At 39.9% G+C, this 15,921-nt stretch overlaps 1 protein-coding gene and 2 long non-coding RNA genes across 4 annotated transcripts in view; 1 reads left to right on the top strand and 2 right to left on the bottom strand.

Annotated features, from left to right (window-relative positions):
* The window catches only part of LOC119476736, a 115,103-nt gene extending 109,492 nt beyond the window's left edge, over positions 1-5,611 (top strand). Inside the window, exons 5-6 of the long non-coding RNA XR_005204096.1 lie at positions 4,499-4,568; positions 5,121-5,611. This is a non-coding gene — a long non-coding RNA (uncharacterized LOC119476736). The remainder of the gene's footprint in view (positions 1-4,498; positions 4,569-5,120) is intronic.
* LOC119476735 (disks large-associated protein 2) overlaps positions 1-13,674 on the bottom strand; it is a 110,621-nt gene extending 96,947 nt beyond the window's left edge. Inside the window, exon 1 of one of the 2 annotated variants that reach the window (XM_037750217.1) lies at positions 13,149-13,674. In XM_037750217.1, the coding sequence (XP_037606145.1) occupies positions 13,149-13,269 (121 nt within the window). In that variant the 5' untranslated portion in view covers positions 13,270-13,674. The remainder of the gene's footprint in view (positions 1-13,148) is intronic. The other variant, XM_037750216.1, reaches the window with a different exon arrangement.
* On the bottom strand, positions 5,071-7,325 carry LOC119476737. The gene is made up of 2 exons (XR_005204097.1): positions 5,558-7,325; positions 5,071-5,389 (listed from the first exon to the last, which is right to left on the bottom strand). It is a non-coding gene; the product is annotated as an uncharacterized LOC119476737 (long non-coding RNA).
* Positions 13,675-15,921: the final 2,247 nt, after the last annotated feature.

Genomic DNA, 15,921 nt, shown 5'->3' with positions numbered 1-15,921 from the left:
GAGGACATACACTGAGATGACACATCTCTTTGCAAATATAATAAAGTATTGACTGAGTTCATCTTTGTATGTAAACTATTAATTAAAAATCAATAGTGTTTTTGATAATCGATACAGTATCACAAAACATAATATCGCGATACTTTCAATATTTTCTTACACCTAGTTGACACTCACCAGCACTCACTTACAAACAGTGTGTGGTACTACGCATTCATGCATATCACTGCTTTTCTGATGTACCAACATCATGTGGTCAAAACACGTGTTTCCTCAAACTATTTCTAAGTCTTAAATCCTACAAAACGTTCAACTACATCTCCTGATATTTATGTAATTCACAGTTATCTACTCAGGTCAAATGTGAGGAGAGTTTCCACTTCGTACAAAACAATAAATTGTATCAATCGTGCTTTCTGCTGCCAATATCCAGCTCACTCCTCTGAATGCTCTATATACTCAAACTCATATTCACTCTTCCACTCACTCATACACCCACACAGCTTCTCTCACTACCTAACATGGTATTGTGCCGAGCACCACTAGGAGGGATTAAAACTGGGAACCAGGATTCTGGTTATTTCCATCCAGCTTCTCTTCGCTTTTTTGCCACAAGACTGAACATCAGGTGTCCAGGAAACATTCAGCTTACAGAGCTGAGGTGAAGCTTTAATGATTCCTGTGGGGAGTCTTGGGTCACTGCAGCAGCAAAAGTATAAGTAGGTACTGTAGACGAGAATACAACAGATGGAATATATTGCTGAGTAAAGATAGTATATCAGATAAAGTCTCTCTAAAAGCAAAAATGCCAAATATTCTTTGAGAATTTGATATTTGAATTTGATATTTGAGAATTTCATATTTGAGAAGTTTTCAGCTTCTCAAATATGAGGATCTTCTGCTTTATATCACTGTAAATAGAATATTCTTGGGTTTTGGACCATCGGTTGGACAAAACAAGACATTTTTCACAATATACTGACATTTAATAGGCCAAATGATTAGTCATGAATCAAGTAAATAATCTGGTATTTAATCGATAATGAAAAGTGCAAATGAATGAAAATAATCAATCAATAATCAGTTGCAGCCCGACTCAACACATACAGCCAATAACAGTAACAGTGAGGGAAAGTACACGTGTGTAAATATTGGCTATACAATACAAGATATGAATTGTAATTACAGCCACATCGATTAAATTAATCGGCAACTATTTTGATAATTGATTAATCGGTTTCTATAGTTTTTTTTAGAAAAAAAAAGTAAAATTTATTTGATTCCAGCTTCTTAAATGTGAATATTATCTGGTTTCTTTACTCCTCTATGACAGTAAACTGAATATCTTTGAGTTGTGGACAAAACAAGACATTTGAGGACGTCATCTTTTGGGCTTTGGGAAACACTCATCGACATTTTTCACTGTTTTCTGACATTTTACAGACCAAACAACTAATTGATTAATCAAGAAAATAATCAACAGATTACTCAAACGTGAAAATAATCATTAGTTGCAGCCTTAATTGTAATGTACTGCTTTTAAAACACTGGAACTACAACTGTGTATTTTCTCTTCTCATATTATCTTGAACTGAAAACATATGAGCTGCTAAGGTAGCTGGAAAGCAATTTGTCTGAAACAATCTGGTTACAATAGTCTACAGTGTTTGCAGACATTGGCACGAATCTTGAGGAAAACACCAAGGTGTCACTAGAAAGAGTGACAAGACAGAAAAGATGTGAAGTTGTAACAGTTTGAGATCTAAATAGGTAAGCTGCTAAAAGAATCCAAATCCTGAATCATTAAAATTAATTGCTGGATCTCAGGAAAGTGTCACTCCCCGAGGTGGTTGTCATCAACGCTTTAACTTCTCACTGTTATAGAGAAACTGTCACTGATTTATTGCCATTGTTTAAATCAAGTCAAGTCTGAGGGGAAAAGAGCAGCGTTGTGCAGCTCGGTAGACAGACTGACATAATAAACTGCCAAATTTGAAATGTTTTATGTTTGCAGTTTGAAATTAATATAAAGGTTCACATTAGGTCACCAACGGAAAATCAAGCTTCTTCAACAGAAAATATGAGTAACAAGTCATTACAGCAGTGCCAGTTTGACTTTCAGGTGCTGTCTTGACAACATAAAAGCTGTCTTAAAAATGATTCTCTAGATTATCACTCTAAATCTCACAGAACTCCCTGGTATTTCTATTGTTGTCCTGCTCTGCACCCAGCAATGAATCAGCGCGTCAGTTAATGGCTGGTTAATCATTCAATCCTGACCTCCAAACCCCTGCAGCAAAACGGAGAGAAGAGATGCCATTAACAGCCAGATGTACTGCAGCTTTAATCCTAAAAACAAACACTCACTCTGTGAGTACAACGAAGAGGCTATATAAACAAATTAGCCATTTTATAAACTGTGTCAAATGACTGATCGCCCATTTCGCAAAATGGGACACAGAAAGCAAACTGTGGAGTCCAACAGAGATCTTGAACGTGACATCTAAAATAATCTCCAACATGCAGAGGATGTTTCATCGCTCTGTTAACCAAACTGAACCGTCGTCAAATCCACTGCCAAGTGTCAGCAATGAAGGAGGATGTAAAAAGGAGCTCTAACAGTATTTGATCAGTCCCATCTGTTGGACGAACCATCCGTCTGTCCTCTTGTCCAGCTACTTGGTCCAGATCTCAGCAACTACTGGCCAGATTGCCAAGTTTGGTTTGGATATTCATGGTCCTGGTTGAAACATGTTTCCAATTTCTACTTTTACCAAACCGGTAATAGTAATAACACTATGCCGAAGAGTTGCTGTGTAGTTGGTTGCACCAACAATAATAATAATATAGGCTTTATGGCTCCAAGCTATAGACCAGACCAGCGTTGTGTCATCGCCGAGGCTACGCTCCCTTTTGGAGGAAAGAAACTCGCCGTCACAGGAGAGAAAATGTGTTGTCTAGTGGGTTACTGAGGCTTTCACACTGAGATTTGAGGCACATACGATACGTGAATATTCACCGTCAGTGTGGTAAATCGCTAAATGATGCTTAATGACAGTGACTGGCATGGCTAGCTAACGTTAGCTTGAGTGGGAGGTTGCTGCAGTAATACAGTCATACATTAACGTTATAGCAGCATCAGACTGTCGTCTCCAAATAAATCTCAGCCTATAGATCAAACAGTTGGATATTAACACGCTGGTTATGTACAGACACGTAGCCTAACGTGATTCAATCAAATATGTAGAGATGTCTGGATAAACAATATCCGGCCAGTGTGTTGGACGGGAGGAGACTGAACGGACATGACGGCGATCAACCTTAATTTATTAAGGTATCGCCAACGCTCAGGTTCAGGCAAGGTCGCAAAATAATTATAGACATGTGTATACAACAAACATTTGTTTAACAAGACACGAATGCATACGAATTTGTCAAAATTACCCTCCAAGCATCCGTCAAATTGCATCGAAGTCTATGGGATCTTCGGTTTTCTTTCCCCCAAAAGGGTCCGTGGCTTTGACTTTTTGCGAAGTACCCATATGTGCCGGTCTGGTGTATAATTAAAACGATATATTGTTTGTTTAATCTGAACAAAAAAACAGTGTTGCTAGGCAACCAGCAAACACTGCTGGAAGTTACTGGTTTCGGCCAACAAATAATCCGGCCCAACCTCAAGTTGTCGTCTTTACATTTTGGTTCCAGCCTTTATGCTAAGCTAAGTCAACTGGCTGCTGGCTCCAGCTACATATCTACTGTACAGACAGTAGCGTGGTATCGATGTTCTCATCTAACTCTAGGCAGAAACTATTCATTCAACCATTGTAGCATTAAGCCTCTAGCAAAATGAGTCAGTCAGTGTGTTGTCCATTTCGCCCAACGTTTCCGTATTGTTCTGTGTAATAAACACTACAGCCTCTAGGGGCCGCTGGCGAGGCTTTCCACACTTCATTCTCGTTGGGAAGCTTTTATCTGGGAACCGTCTAAATGAGGCGTTTGAGGATGCCACTGTATCTGCTGGAGAATCAGAGCAGGAAAAAGGCGCCTGGGAGATGCTCGGAGCTGAGACTCTTCTCCTCTGAGATCCTCCTCTGCATCCTAATGCCACACATGACAAATTACCACCTCAGTACACATGAAAGCAGCTTGATTCAGTCCACACAGCTGTCCGAGCGTGCCCGTATGTAAGTATGCAATATAGGTGTGCCTATGGCTCACTGTTTGTACAGTGCATTAGGAGCTGGAGCGTGTTGCAAGGGCAAACGCTGTATGCACAGTTAGTATGTGTGGCTGCATGTGTCAGGACACAAGGATTAATGCTTCCAGTGATAAAGAGCATCTGTCAGTCCTCTGCTGCATATCACAGTACAGTTATAAAAAGAACCTGGCATGCTATCTGATCCGTATGCAGACATGAATGAGCGTGAATGTACATACACCTTTTTTTTTTTTAGCAGAAACAGGTTTATGATGATGTTTTTTCCTTCTTTTTTTTCAGGTCATACATAACCAACACATTCTGGGCAAAGAAATCCAGGAGCTAAACGAAGCGTAAGACGCTGTCAAAGGTTTCAACACACACACACACACACACACACACACACACATAGAAAAGCCCTGTAGCCCTGTCAAACAGCAGAATGCAGGATTTGGATATCGCTGCAGCACCAGCTAGTCTCCATCTCTTATTATGGCATTAGGAAGGGTGTGTGGGTGTGTGTGTGTGTGTGTGTGTGTGTGTGTGTGTGTGTGTGTGTGTGTGTGTGGTGAGAGTGATGAACCCTCATTAGGTCACTTACAGGTTCAGGCTTTGCGGCTTCACACCCAACATGTGATTGAGAGATTTAAGGATTTGAGAGAGATGGCACTGTTCAGCTGTTGGCTAGCAGGTTTCTGAGATCATAGAGTGATGGAGTAAGTTCTCCCACAACCCCCCCTCCCCTTCATTCCCATGTCCCCATCTACCTGCCGTTATCCTTAACCCCCCCCCCTTCGTTTCCTCACTTCATCTTCCCTCCATCTATGACAAATAAGGCATGAAGACAAACACATAAATTGACAGGAAGAACGTTTTTTTTCTCTCTCTCTCTCTCTCTCTCTCTCTCTCTCTCTCTCTACAGCCTAACAGAACCGATAAAAATGATTACATAATGATTAACTACTGGTGCCATTAAAGAAGGCAGTCTGTCAGTTATTTTGAAGCCAGAGATTGTGCCGACATTAGTGGCCTTAAGAAGATCGATGGAAAGCTGTTTGGCCACATTGTCAAGACGAAAATCCCCTTGTTGCCCATCGAGGAGCCTGTTTGAGGAGCAATCCCTCCCACCCTGCTGGATGCTGTTACACACACATACATACTGTATGGACACGCACACACACACACACACACCTGCATGGATCGCTGTGATTTGAGGGGGATGAGAGGTGCTTTTCCTCCAAAACTGAAGGCATGTATTTTGTCATATCCGACAAAGATCTGTTTTATTTTCTACCCATTGCGTTGAATACTAATCACCTAATCTGCTGTGCCAACTTCTCATCTACCTGTTAAATTCACACACACACACACACACACAAGGATGTAACAGTTCCATAGAAAATGAAAGCCCCCCAAAAAAAGCAAGCGTTTTTTTCTGGATAAGTCTTCCTACCTTGCAGCGAGTCTATGTTCCGGAGACATTGGAGCACATATGCGGTGCGTCTTCACACGATGACAGGGAAGCGGCGGACAGTCATGCAGAGGTGTTTCACATCTGAGAACGGAGGGGGAAAGCCGGATTTCTCCTCTGTTTTTCTGCTCCTTTCTTGTTATTTTTTTCAAAGCCCTCAGAGGAATGGAGCATTGACAGAGGAGGAAGAGGAGGAGGAAGAGGAGGTGGAGGAGGAGGAGAAGGAGGAGGAGGAGGAGGAGGAGAGGGAAGGCTAAGGAGGGAGCAGTCTGCCGGGCTGGGCTGCTGTGGATCACCTGGAGCAGTGTTGGGCTCCGCATTTACTCCTCCACTGCAGCAGTGCGAGGCAGCGGCGCGAGCTGCATGTTGCTCCCAGAGATCACCGCAAAACAAGGACACGGAGTCTCCATCTGCTGGATTCAGGATTCTGCAGCTCTGTAGCTCCACGCGCTCCTATCCCCATCAGCATGCACACTCATGCCGTCCCTCTTCCCCTCTGGGTTTCTGCATCTCTGTCTCTCTGCGTGCCTTTGCCTCACACTCCTTTTCCCCTCTCGGGGGGCGAGGGGGGGTTTATGACGAGTCCCTAACGTGTTGCCATGTTACTTGGTTCTCACTTTGTGTCCCCCGTACTGACTGGTGCATGTGGTCATACGTCTGGTGCTCTTGGTGATAAAACGTCAAGCTCACTAAAGCCTCAGCCAACCTCACACTCGCCCTGCGATGACATCACTCCTCCGAAACCGAAAAGGGAGGGAGCCGTTTCCTGGTCTTGTCGGGACCCTGCTGACGTCACCGAGATCAGACACGTTTTTTTCAGGCCATGTGCAGGTGTTCGAATGGCATACAATCCACGGAAGAAAAGTTACACAAAACTGAACAACAGGAAGCACGCCAAAACTGATGGTTCCACTTCACCCCGCGCCAGATCCAAGCAAATTACGACACGAGACTTGAGCTCATTCCCGTCTCTCGAAGTCCTGAGACGACCTCTTATCCGAAACTAGAACCGCCAATTTCACCGACCAGCAGAGCAACACTCGCCCTCACATTCCCCTCACGTCCTCCCTCCTTCTCCAGCCTCCTCTCTGTCCTACAGCACAGCCGAGCTTCTAAGGTTGGGAGACAATCTGAGAGAGGAATAAATACAGATTTGGAAAGGATCATATTGATTTTAGGCCCAATGTAAGACTTATTGGTATTCTGAAGGAGTAGAGGTGCTACTCAAGAGAAATATGAGCGCTCCTTCACCGGATGAAAAAGACTCATCAGCAGTAGTTGATGCAGATGGAAAAGGACCGCTTTAATAAGGACACTGAAAGACAAAATTAACACACAAAGGTGAAAAACCTCGTAGAGCTCAAACTGCCGCCATGTTTTCTTGTCCTGTTTTCTACACTTCTTCTTTGCAGGTGAATGTTTGGAAAGAGACAAAGGTTTCCAGCCCACTATCTTCTCTTGCCAACTGTTAAACAGTCGAGATGGATAGTCACCACCACAGTCTCTCCAACCAGTAGATCTACACCTTAAAGATTAATCGCATGATTGTCCATAGCTAATTGCCATTAATCACAAATTAATCACACATTTTTTATCTGTTCAAAATGTACCTTAAAGGGAGACATGTCAAGTATTTAATACTCTTATCAACATGGGAGTGGGCAAATATGCTGCTTTATGCAAATGTATGTATATATTTATTAATATGAATCAATTAACAACACAAAACAATGACAAATACTGTCCAGAAACCCTCACAGGTACTGCATTTAGCATAAAAATTATGCCGATATTGATGTGATTATCATAAAGTGGGCATGTCTGTAAAGGGGAGACTCATAGGGAACCCATAGAATCCATTTTCATTCACATATCTTTAGGTCAGAGGTCAAGGGACCCCTTTGAAAATGGCTATGCCAAGTTAGCGCAAGTTTGGATCGTTATTTAACCTCCTTTGCAACAAGCTAGTATGACATGGTTGGTACCAATGGATTCATCAGGTTTTTTAGTTTCATATGATGCCAGCATCTTACAGTACACACCTATCATCACGTATAGTAGTGGCGTTACAACGAATTTGCGTTAACACGTCATTATCGCGTTAACTTTGACAGCCCTATTAATTATATATTGTTAGATGTTTAATGGGTACCAAGCCACATTTTAAAGTTATAAAATAAACTGCCTTCTTTACAAAACCTCTTGTCCCATAAACTGCCCAGTCTCACATAAAACCAAAGCAAACAAAAAAAATATATATATATATCACGGTCTCAGTTTGCTTAAACATTGTGGAAACAAAGATCTAAATTAGCTAAAATTAATATAGTTTTTTTTTAGGGGTTCCAACTAATGACTATTTTCATTATCTATTAATCTGACGATTATTTTCTATATTAATCGATTCATCTTTTGGTCTACAAAATGACAGAAAACAGTGAAAAATGTCCATCCAGGCTTCTCAGTCCAAGGTAATGTCAAATATCTTGTTTTGCCAGTCCAAAGCCCAAAGATATTCAGTTTAATAAGATATAAAACTAAGAAAAGCAGGAAATATTCATATTTGAGAGGCTGAAAACAGCATTTTTTGACATTTTAGCATGAAAAATTCAGGCAACACAAGAGCTCATAACTATAAACAAATTCCTTTTACAGAGCCTTTCATTTTATTAAGGTAATTTCCAACAGCAGAGACACAGTCTTTGTGCTCTGTGATTCCTTTGCTTTTAGTCCTTACAAATTTACCCTTGCACTGCTGCTGACACCAACTGTTGAGCAGCAATAGAAAGCCCACTAACAGTGAATACATTTTCCCAGGATAGCACAGCAATGGATTCTGAAATGGCCAGTTCCTGAAATACACCAGTAGGTATGTCATATCAGTGTTTCGAAATGTTATCAAAGTAAACAGTCCCACCTAGTGGCGCAACACTGATCTGAAGTGCTTTAGGAAATATCAAAGATTTACAGATCCAGTTCTAGATTAAAAACCATAGACGCAACAGAAATAATAAAAGTGCGTCGTGTTCATGTTTAAAGCTCATGCACAGAAAGTCATAAACAGCATCACTGCTCCTGCATCACTGCGTGGCCTGCTTGCTTTATATCCCTTAAAATGATCCAGTCGTCCACACAGTCATTAACATTCTGCCTCAACCTTGAGAAAATGATGAGCAAGGAACGATCAAGAGCGAGTTCTCCGGATGGCTGATAAAGAAGAAAAAGAAAAAACTCTGAACAATTCTTTAGGTTATGCACATCAAACGAGCAGAGATGTTCCCACCGTATCCACGTTCACTTCATCTGCAGCCTTTGTGCTGACAAAGCCTGTAAAAGCACAGTAGGACCCTACACGCGATTAACTCGCAGATAATCTCTGATGTGGCTGAAACTCTGACGTCAGCCCATTTGTATCGCTTAAAAAGACATTTTCAGAACGCGATTGACACGTGTGTGATCACTGTTTGAGCAAATGCTGTCAAACTTAATATCCTACTGTCTTTCACTGTGATTTAGAGCGACACTGCAGCACTACAGACACAAGGTAACAATTAGTGTCGGGGCTAAATGTGCAAAATGTCCCTGAGATATTAATGAGCAGAACAGAAAGGTAAAAATAGCCAAACCTGACCTCAAACTGTTTGTTCATTGGTGAGTTATACACCAACAAACGTGCTCCTGGCGACATTTCTATTCTCATGTCACGAGAATCAGTTTGTGGTATTTATAAACCAAATAAATACAAATTTAAATTATAAGATTAGTCTTTCATGATTTCCTCTTGGCCTTTGGCTTCAAAAGCATCCCAGCGATAGTGATAGTATTTGATGTTTGTGCTGATGCGAGCCGGTATTTGATCATCTACGATGCCCAAAAAATGCCAAGAGAAAAGCAGCGGACCCCTGCAGTGCTGTTTCCCTGGACGGCTCTCGGTGCTCTGACCTCTGCGGAGAGAAGGAGTCGTGCAGAGTTTACCTAATTAAAGACTATCTCCTTTATGCCCAAATTCTCCAGGCATCACAACAGCGAACACCTCCACCGCACTGTGGGACGTTGATTGAAAGGCTCAAGCCTTTCCCATCATGCACTAGGCCAGATGGTCATATCACATGTAACATGAATTTACAGAGAAAGGAAAGCAGGAATCCATCGTTGTCGTTGTAAGGGGACGGTTCTAACGTCCGGGCTGTGGTATAAAGCTGTACTAATCAAGATTTTGTGTGCATGTGAACGGTGTCGCTCATAGTGACAAAACCACTGAGAATTATCACCCGACTCTGCAGTTCTCCTCAAATCTACGGGGTATTTTATCTTCTTACAGCTCATTGTTTACGGCCGGCAACTTTACCGTTTCTGTTCTGTCTTGCTGTTCTTATCAGCGTAGGTTCCAGGCACAATAGGCAGCGGTTACCATTTCTTAATACTTTCTGACTTCTAGGAAGTATCAGGGAAAACATGGTGCTAGTTAAGATGTACAGAAGTCTGCAGTTTGCTTTAACAACTTGTAATACAGAATAGAACATCAAGTTGGTAAAGGACCAGACTAGGGATGCAACTAACGATTATTTTCATTGTAGATTAATCTGTCGATTATTTTCTCGATTAATCGATTAGTTGTTTGGTCTATAAAATGTGAGAAAATGTTGAAGAATGTCCATCAGTGTTTCCCAAAGTCCAAGATGACGTCCTCAAATGTCTTGTTTTGTCCACAACTCAAAGATGTTCAGTTTACTGTCATAGAGGAGTAAAGAAACCAGAAAATATTCACATTTAAGAAGCTGAAATCAGAGAATTTAGACTTTTTTTCTTAAAGAATTACTCAAAGTAATTAATCGATTGTCAAAATAGTTGCCGATTGATTTAATAGTTGACAACCGATCGATTAGTAGTTGCAGCTCTAGTTTACAGTGAAGAAAGCTCTGATAGTCCCGCTATGCACACTTCCTGCTCAGCACCAAACGGCAGACAAAGTTAGCAGCTAGCTGGTCAACATAGTGGAGAATTAAGCAACTAAAGAGCCTGGTATTTCTCTCAGTAGCTGGTTGGGGAGAACTAAAAGGAGAGTAAATATTACATCCGTCAGGTGGACACAAACGTGACTCCAAAGGAATGCTAATGTTTCTCTGTGTCGCCAATGGATCTATAAATAGGTAACTTTATAATATCAATGTTATGTTTACAACGTGTTGTGCTGCCCACAAGTGGCCAAAAAAATCAATGAATGCAGGTTTAAGTTACAGTTTGAAACACATCTAAAGTATAAACCTGGCATTATTCTATTAGTATTATTCCTGGATCCATCTCTTCATATACAGTACGTTCACATTATATGTATTATTTTTTATTTTTGTCATATGGATTGTCTCTGTTGTATTTGCATTATGTTGTTACTCTGTCTGTCCTTGGAGAGGGATCCCTCCTCTGTTGCTCTTCCTGAGGTTTCTTCCATTTTTTCCCCTTATAAAAGTTTTTTTCGGGTTAAGTTTTTCCTTATCCGATGAGAGAGTCGTACTGTAAAGGACAGAGGGTGTCGTTTCCTGTACAGATTGTAAAGCACCCTGAGGCAAATTGTGATATTGGGCTATACAAATAAAATGACTTGACTTGAATTGACAAACGATTATTTTCATTGTCGATTGATTATTTTCTTGATTAATTGTTTAGTTTAGTCAATACAATGTCAGAAAATGGTGAAAAACGTTGATCAGTTTTTCCCAAAATCAAAGATATTCAGTTTACTGTCATAGAAGAGTAAAAAAAAATAAAAAATATTGACATTAAAGGGACTGTATGTAAGGTTTTACACATATAAATATTGTTTTATTGTCAATTTGTAAACAGGTTTTAACCTAACCTAAAAAATGAGACCTGAGACGTTGTGAGTTTCCTCTATCAGCCTGTAGGCTGCTTTTAATGTGAAGAACGCGGGCCCGTTTTTTTCCGGGAAAATACAACAGATTTGAAATCATGCGCGCTCGCAAGTGCCTTTATTTTGAGCTTCGCTTCAGGGTTAACAGTGTGCAACCATAGCTAACGTTCGGTTAGAAATGGTGTCCGCTAAACGACCAGCTCCCACCACAACTCAGACTCTAACACAAACTCTACGCTGACTGTCGTCGACTTAACAGCCACAGGTGTCACTGTTAACAAGCAATTTCTGATTCTTACATAGAGTCCCTTTAAAGAAGCTGGAACCAGAGAAATTTGACTTTTTTTTTCTTAAAAGATTACTCAAACCATTAATTGATTATTAAAAAAATTGTTTGCGATTAATTTAATAGTTGACAACTAATCATTTACTTGTTGCAGCTCTAAACCAGACTGAGATATAACTGCACTTTGGATAGATTCACCTGCCCTGATGTTGTGATGTAAATCTTCAAAAAGAATCCTCATTCAGGGGCATTTCCCTGCCTCCGAGGCTCATGAGTACACTGGTTCAGTTCATAACAGCTGGATTTAATATTGCACAAGTCAAAATTTAGATGTGCCAAGCAGACTAAGTGGTCTTACAAGCTGAAATATGGTAAAATGTTCAGTATTACAGAGCTGTGTTTATGGTAATGAAGGAACAAGACATCCAGTGCAACGGTGTGGCTCATAGATGGGTTTTTAACAAGTGTTGGACAAAAATAGAGGACTATGATACATAACAATATGGTTACAAAGACAAAATGTATGGTCTTTTTATGGGATTATTTGACAGTAAGACGTATCCTTTTATAGTCTCTGAATAAAGTTTGCACTGTTAACAAACACCATCTCCAACAGGCCCCCGACGGTCTGATCCATACTCGTGAAAAACTCATCATCGCTCACAAGAACAAAGAAGCTGCCATCACAACACTGTCATTCCTCCAGATCTCTCTTGCTCACTAGAAAGCCATTATATACAGCATTAAAAAAAAGCTTTTTTTTTATTAATATTAACGTGAATGACAATCTCCTCATTATGTTTGACTTCATCACTTCATCATCACCCCCTCCCACCTCTTACCTGAGTCCTTCTCAAAGAAAAGACAGCAGTGAGTCTGTAGTAGCCATGGTAACACCTGTGACAGATGAAAAGATGGATGACAGATATAGTACAATACAGCTGAGTCACATACACTTGAATGGAGGGGAGGGCAGCAGCACACAATGGGGAACTGAATGGGCGTTTACAGACAAGAAGAACAAACTTGAGGGAGAAGAAGAAGAAGCTGTGTGTCCCCTCCATTCACAATGGATTCAATGGCACCTCCACCTCCAGACACATGTAGTCTAAAACACCTCACCCACACATCATGCATCATTGATTGATCTGTGCTGGAAACACCCAGTTAAGTCTGAAGAATCATCCAGGAGAGTGACTCATTTCTGCACAACTTTCTGACATTTTGCACATTCTGGTCAAAACCTCCATCAGACCTCATGATGACAATAACAACAACAACAAGCTTCAGTTCATGCACAAACATCTGCTCCATCCCTTCCTACCTTTTTCAGCGCTGACATCTTCCTCCTCAGAGAAGGTCACTTCTTCTTCTTCGATAGTAAACGGGCGGTAAAGAAGTGCAAAGCGATCATGTCTCCTGGTCTCCGCGAACATGTTCATCATCGCCCTCGTTCGTTAGAAACATCTGCAGCAGATCGGCCGTAGTTTCCCATCATGATGATGATGATGATGATGACGGCGGCGGCTTGTGTGTGTTTTCTTCTTGTCCGACGCTGGTCCTGATGCTGCGGCTGCGGCGGAGCTGGAGGTCTCCATCCTCTGGAGAGGAATCACACAGCTCCTCTGATGATGTTGTTGTTGTTGTGGTCACTGAGAGCACAGCTGCGATTCTGAAGGCAGCCAATATCAGACGCCATTTTCACAAAGTCTGCACCTACAGTAGCCTACTTGTATTGACAGAATCATAATCATAATAATAATATAACAATAATAATAAAGCCTAACTTCTCAACAGTCTAACATGCAAACTTAAACAGAAAAAAAGTCAAAATATTCATTTTAATTGATGCTTAGTTATATTAGATAAGCATGACGTACATAATTCAAAATGAATTAATTACTGGTGAATAATAATAATAAATATGGCTTTTACAATGAAAAATAAAAAGTGCTTTATCTATTTTGTGAAAGTTATATTACATTGCTGCACTTATTAGCCTACTACAGACCTACACATATGAGCTAAACTTTAACATCCCAGTTACATAATTTTCATAACTTTTACTCTGCTATTTTATTTAATTTTCCTTATTATTCAATATTGATAATAATAACTTTATTTGCATTGTACTTTTCAAAAACAAAGTTGCTTTACAGTAAAAAAGGAATACAAATATATAAAAGTTTTGCCAATATTGCTGTCATATGACAGCTTTACACTTGTTCTTGACATGTATCTCCTGTCTTATTATTATTATTATTATTATTAGTATTATTATTTTGTATAAGGGTACTGGATGTTTCATGTCTTGTGTTTATAATTTTTTTTTTTAAGTTGAAAATAAAATTAAAAAAGTAAATAAAATACAAAATGTAAAAGATAAACTTCTAATTAAAACAATTATTATTATTAATAATAATAATAATAATAATAATAATAATAATAATAATAATAATAATTTACAAATAGTTAAAGGTACAGTGTTTAGGATTTTGCCCCTCCGCTCACTCCTCCATTTCCAAGACTGGTAACGTGAGTAGCCGAGTGCAAAACCGTGGTAACATCTTTCGCCTGACTCAGAGGTCATTCTTACCATAATAACACAACTTTAGGAGCAACTGAAGTCAGACGGCGGCTGGCGGTACCACGGTTTTGCAGTCTGCGGCTAACGAAAACACAACAATTCTTAGTTACAGGTGATTAAACACTAATGAAAACATAGTTATGAATATTATATTCCATTTCTGCTAGAGCCCCCGAAATGTTAAACACACTTCCTTTAAGTTAGTTTTAAGAAGGGGTTTAAAGTTGGATACTGACTTTGCTTGAGCTCCCTGATGATTGAAATAACTGACATTTTACTTGCAAATATCTTACTGATATAACTCGTAATATTTAAAGGATGTCCTTCAACAACTGCTGTTGAAGTGCCCTTGGGCGAGGCACTTAACTCCAGCATGACAGGCCACTGTTGGTTGACTGCTGTGTCACTGGGCAGCTCCTGTGGGTTTTGTTATGAGCAGTGTGTCGGCAAAGCACAAGCTCAGCGTATATTTCTTTAAAAAGTTACACCAACTTTACAGCCAGTGTCCGCCTAGACTAATTTAATCTTCCTCTCCTTTTCTCTCCTATAGAAGTAAGACATCATCCCAGAACTCAAAGCCAAAGTAAATTCCTCCTCCTCCTCAAGCCTCATAATTATAAACAAATCATTTTTGTTAAGGTTTTTCTAAAGGGGAATGTGCTGAAAAAGAAACTAGTTTTGTTTCAAAGTGCCTTAAGCGTTGGAAACAATGTGTATGGTAATACAAGTGAGTGGGATTAGATGTACAGGAGAGGTCACTGAGAAATCATGTTGGTGAAGTGCAAAAAACAGCCACAAGCAAAAAAAGACTGCCTGCATTTCTTAACCTTTGCTCACACCGCAGAGACAAATAGATTTTACACAGTACAAATCAATCTGCCCTTAACAACGTCACCTTGGCAACAAGACAGCACTTATAAAGTGTTCACTGCTCGGTCAGAAAGTCTCTGCAAGTACATTTTAGTTAAATGGAAGGAAAATGATTTTTGTCTGGAAGGTAGACGAAACAAAAAAGTTGGACACAAAGGCAGCATGTTTTGAAAAACGGCAATAATGAGGAGAACTCTGTTATTATGCATGATACTTGCAAAACTCGCATAAAGTTTTATCGCCAAGTTTTATTTCTTATCTACTGTATGCAGTATAAAAACATCCAAGTGACACAACCCCCCATATACCCATAGATATAGAATAGATATAGATATAAAATGATCAATCTCACACCTTTTTGAAGCCTCACAAGGTAAGTAGCCAAACTTCATTCAGCCTTCAATCAAGTTACTTTACTAAATGCTATGCATTAAACCAACTGTTTATATCAATTTGGCCAAATTTCGAATTTTAGAAATCTTGGTTCTTTTATTTTATAGAAAAATAATGAAACAGACAGAATTAAGAATAAATCCAAATGTTATACTCCTGTCAGTATTGAGTTTGGTCACTGGAGGGCGCAAGAGACAATCAGCTTCATTGTGCTCTCTCCATGGTCCTGAAACATTCAGATATAATC

This window comes from Sebastes umbrosus, chromosome 18, assembly GCF_015220745.1.
Source record: "Sebastes umbrosus isolate fSebUmb1 chromosome 18, fSebUmb1.pri, whole genome shotgun sequence".
Lineage (NCBI taxonomy): Eukaryota > Metazoa > Chordata > Actinopteri > Perciformes > Sebastidae > Sebastes > Sebastes umbrosus.
Note: the sequence above shows the minus strand (reverse complement) of the source record. Positions and strands in the feature narration are given on the sequence as shown.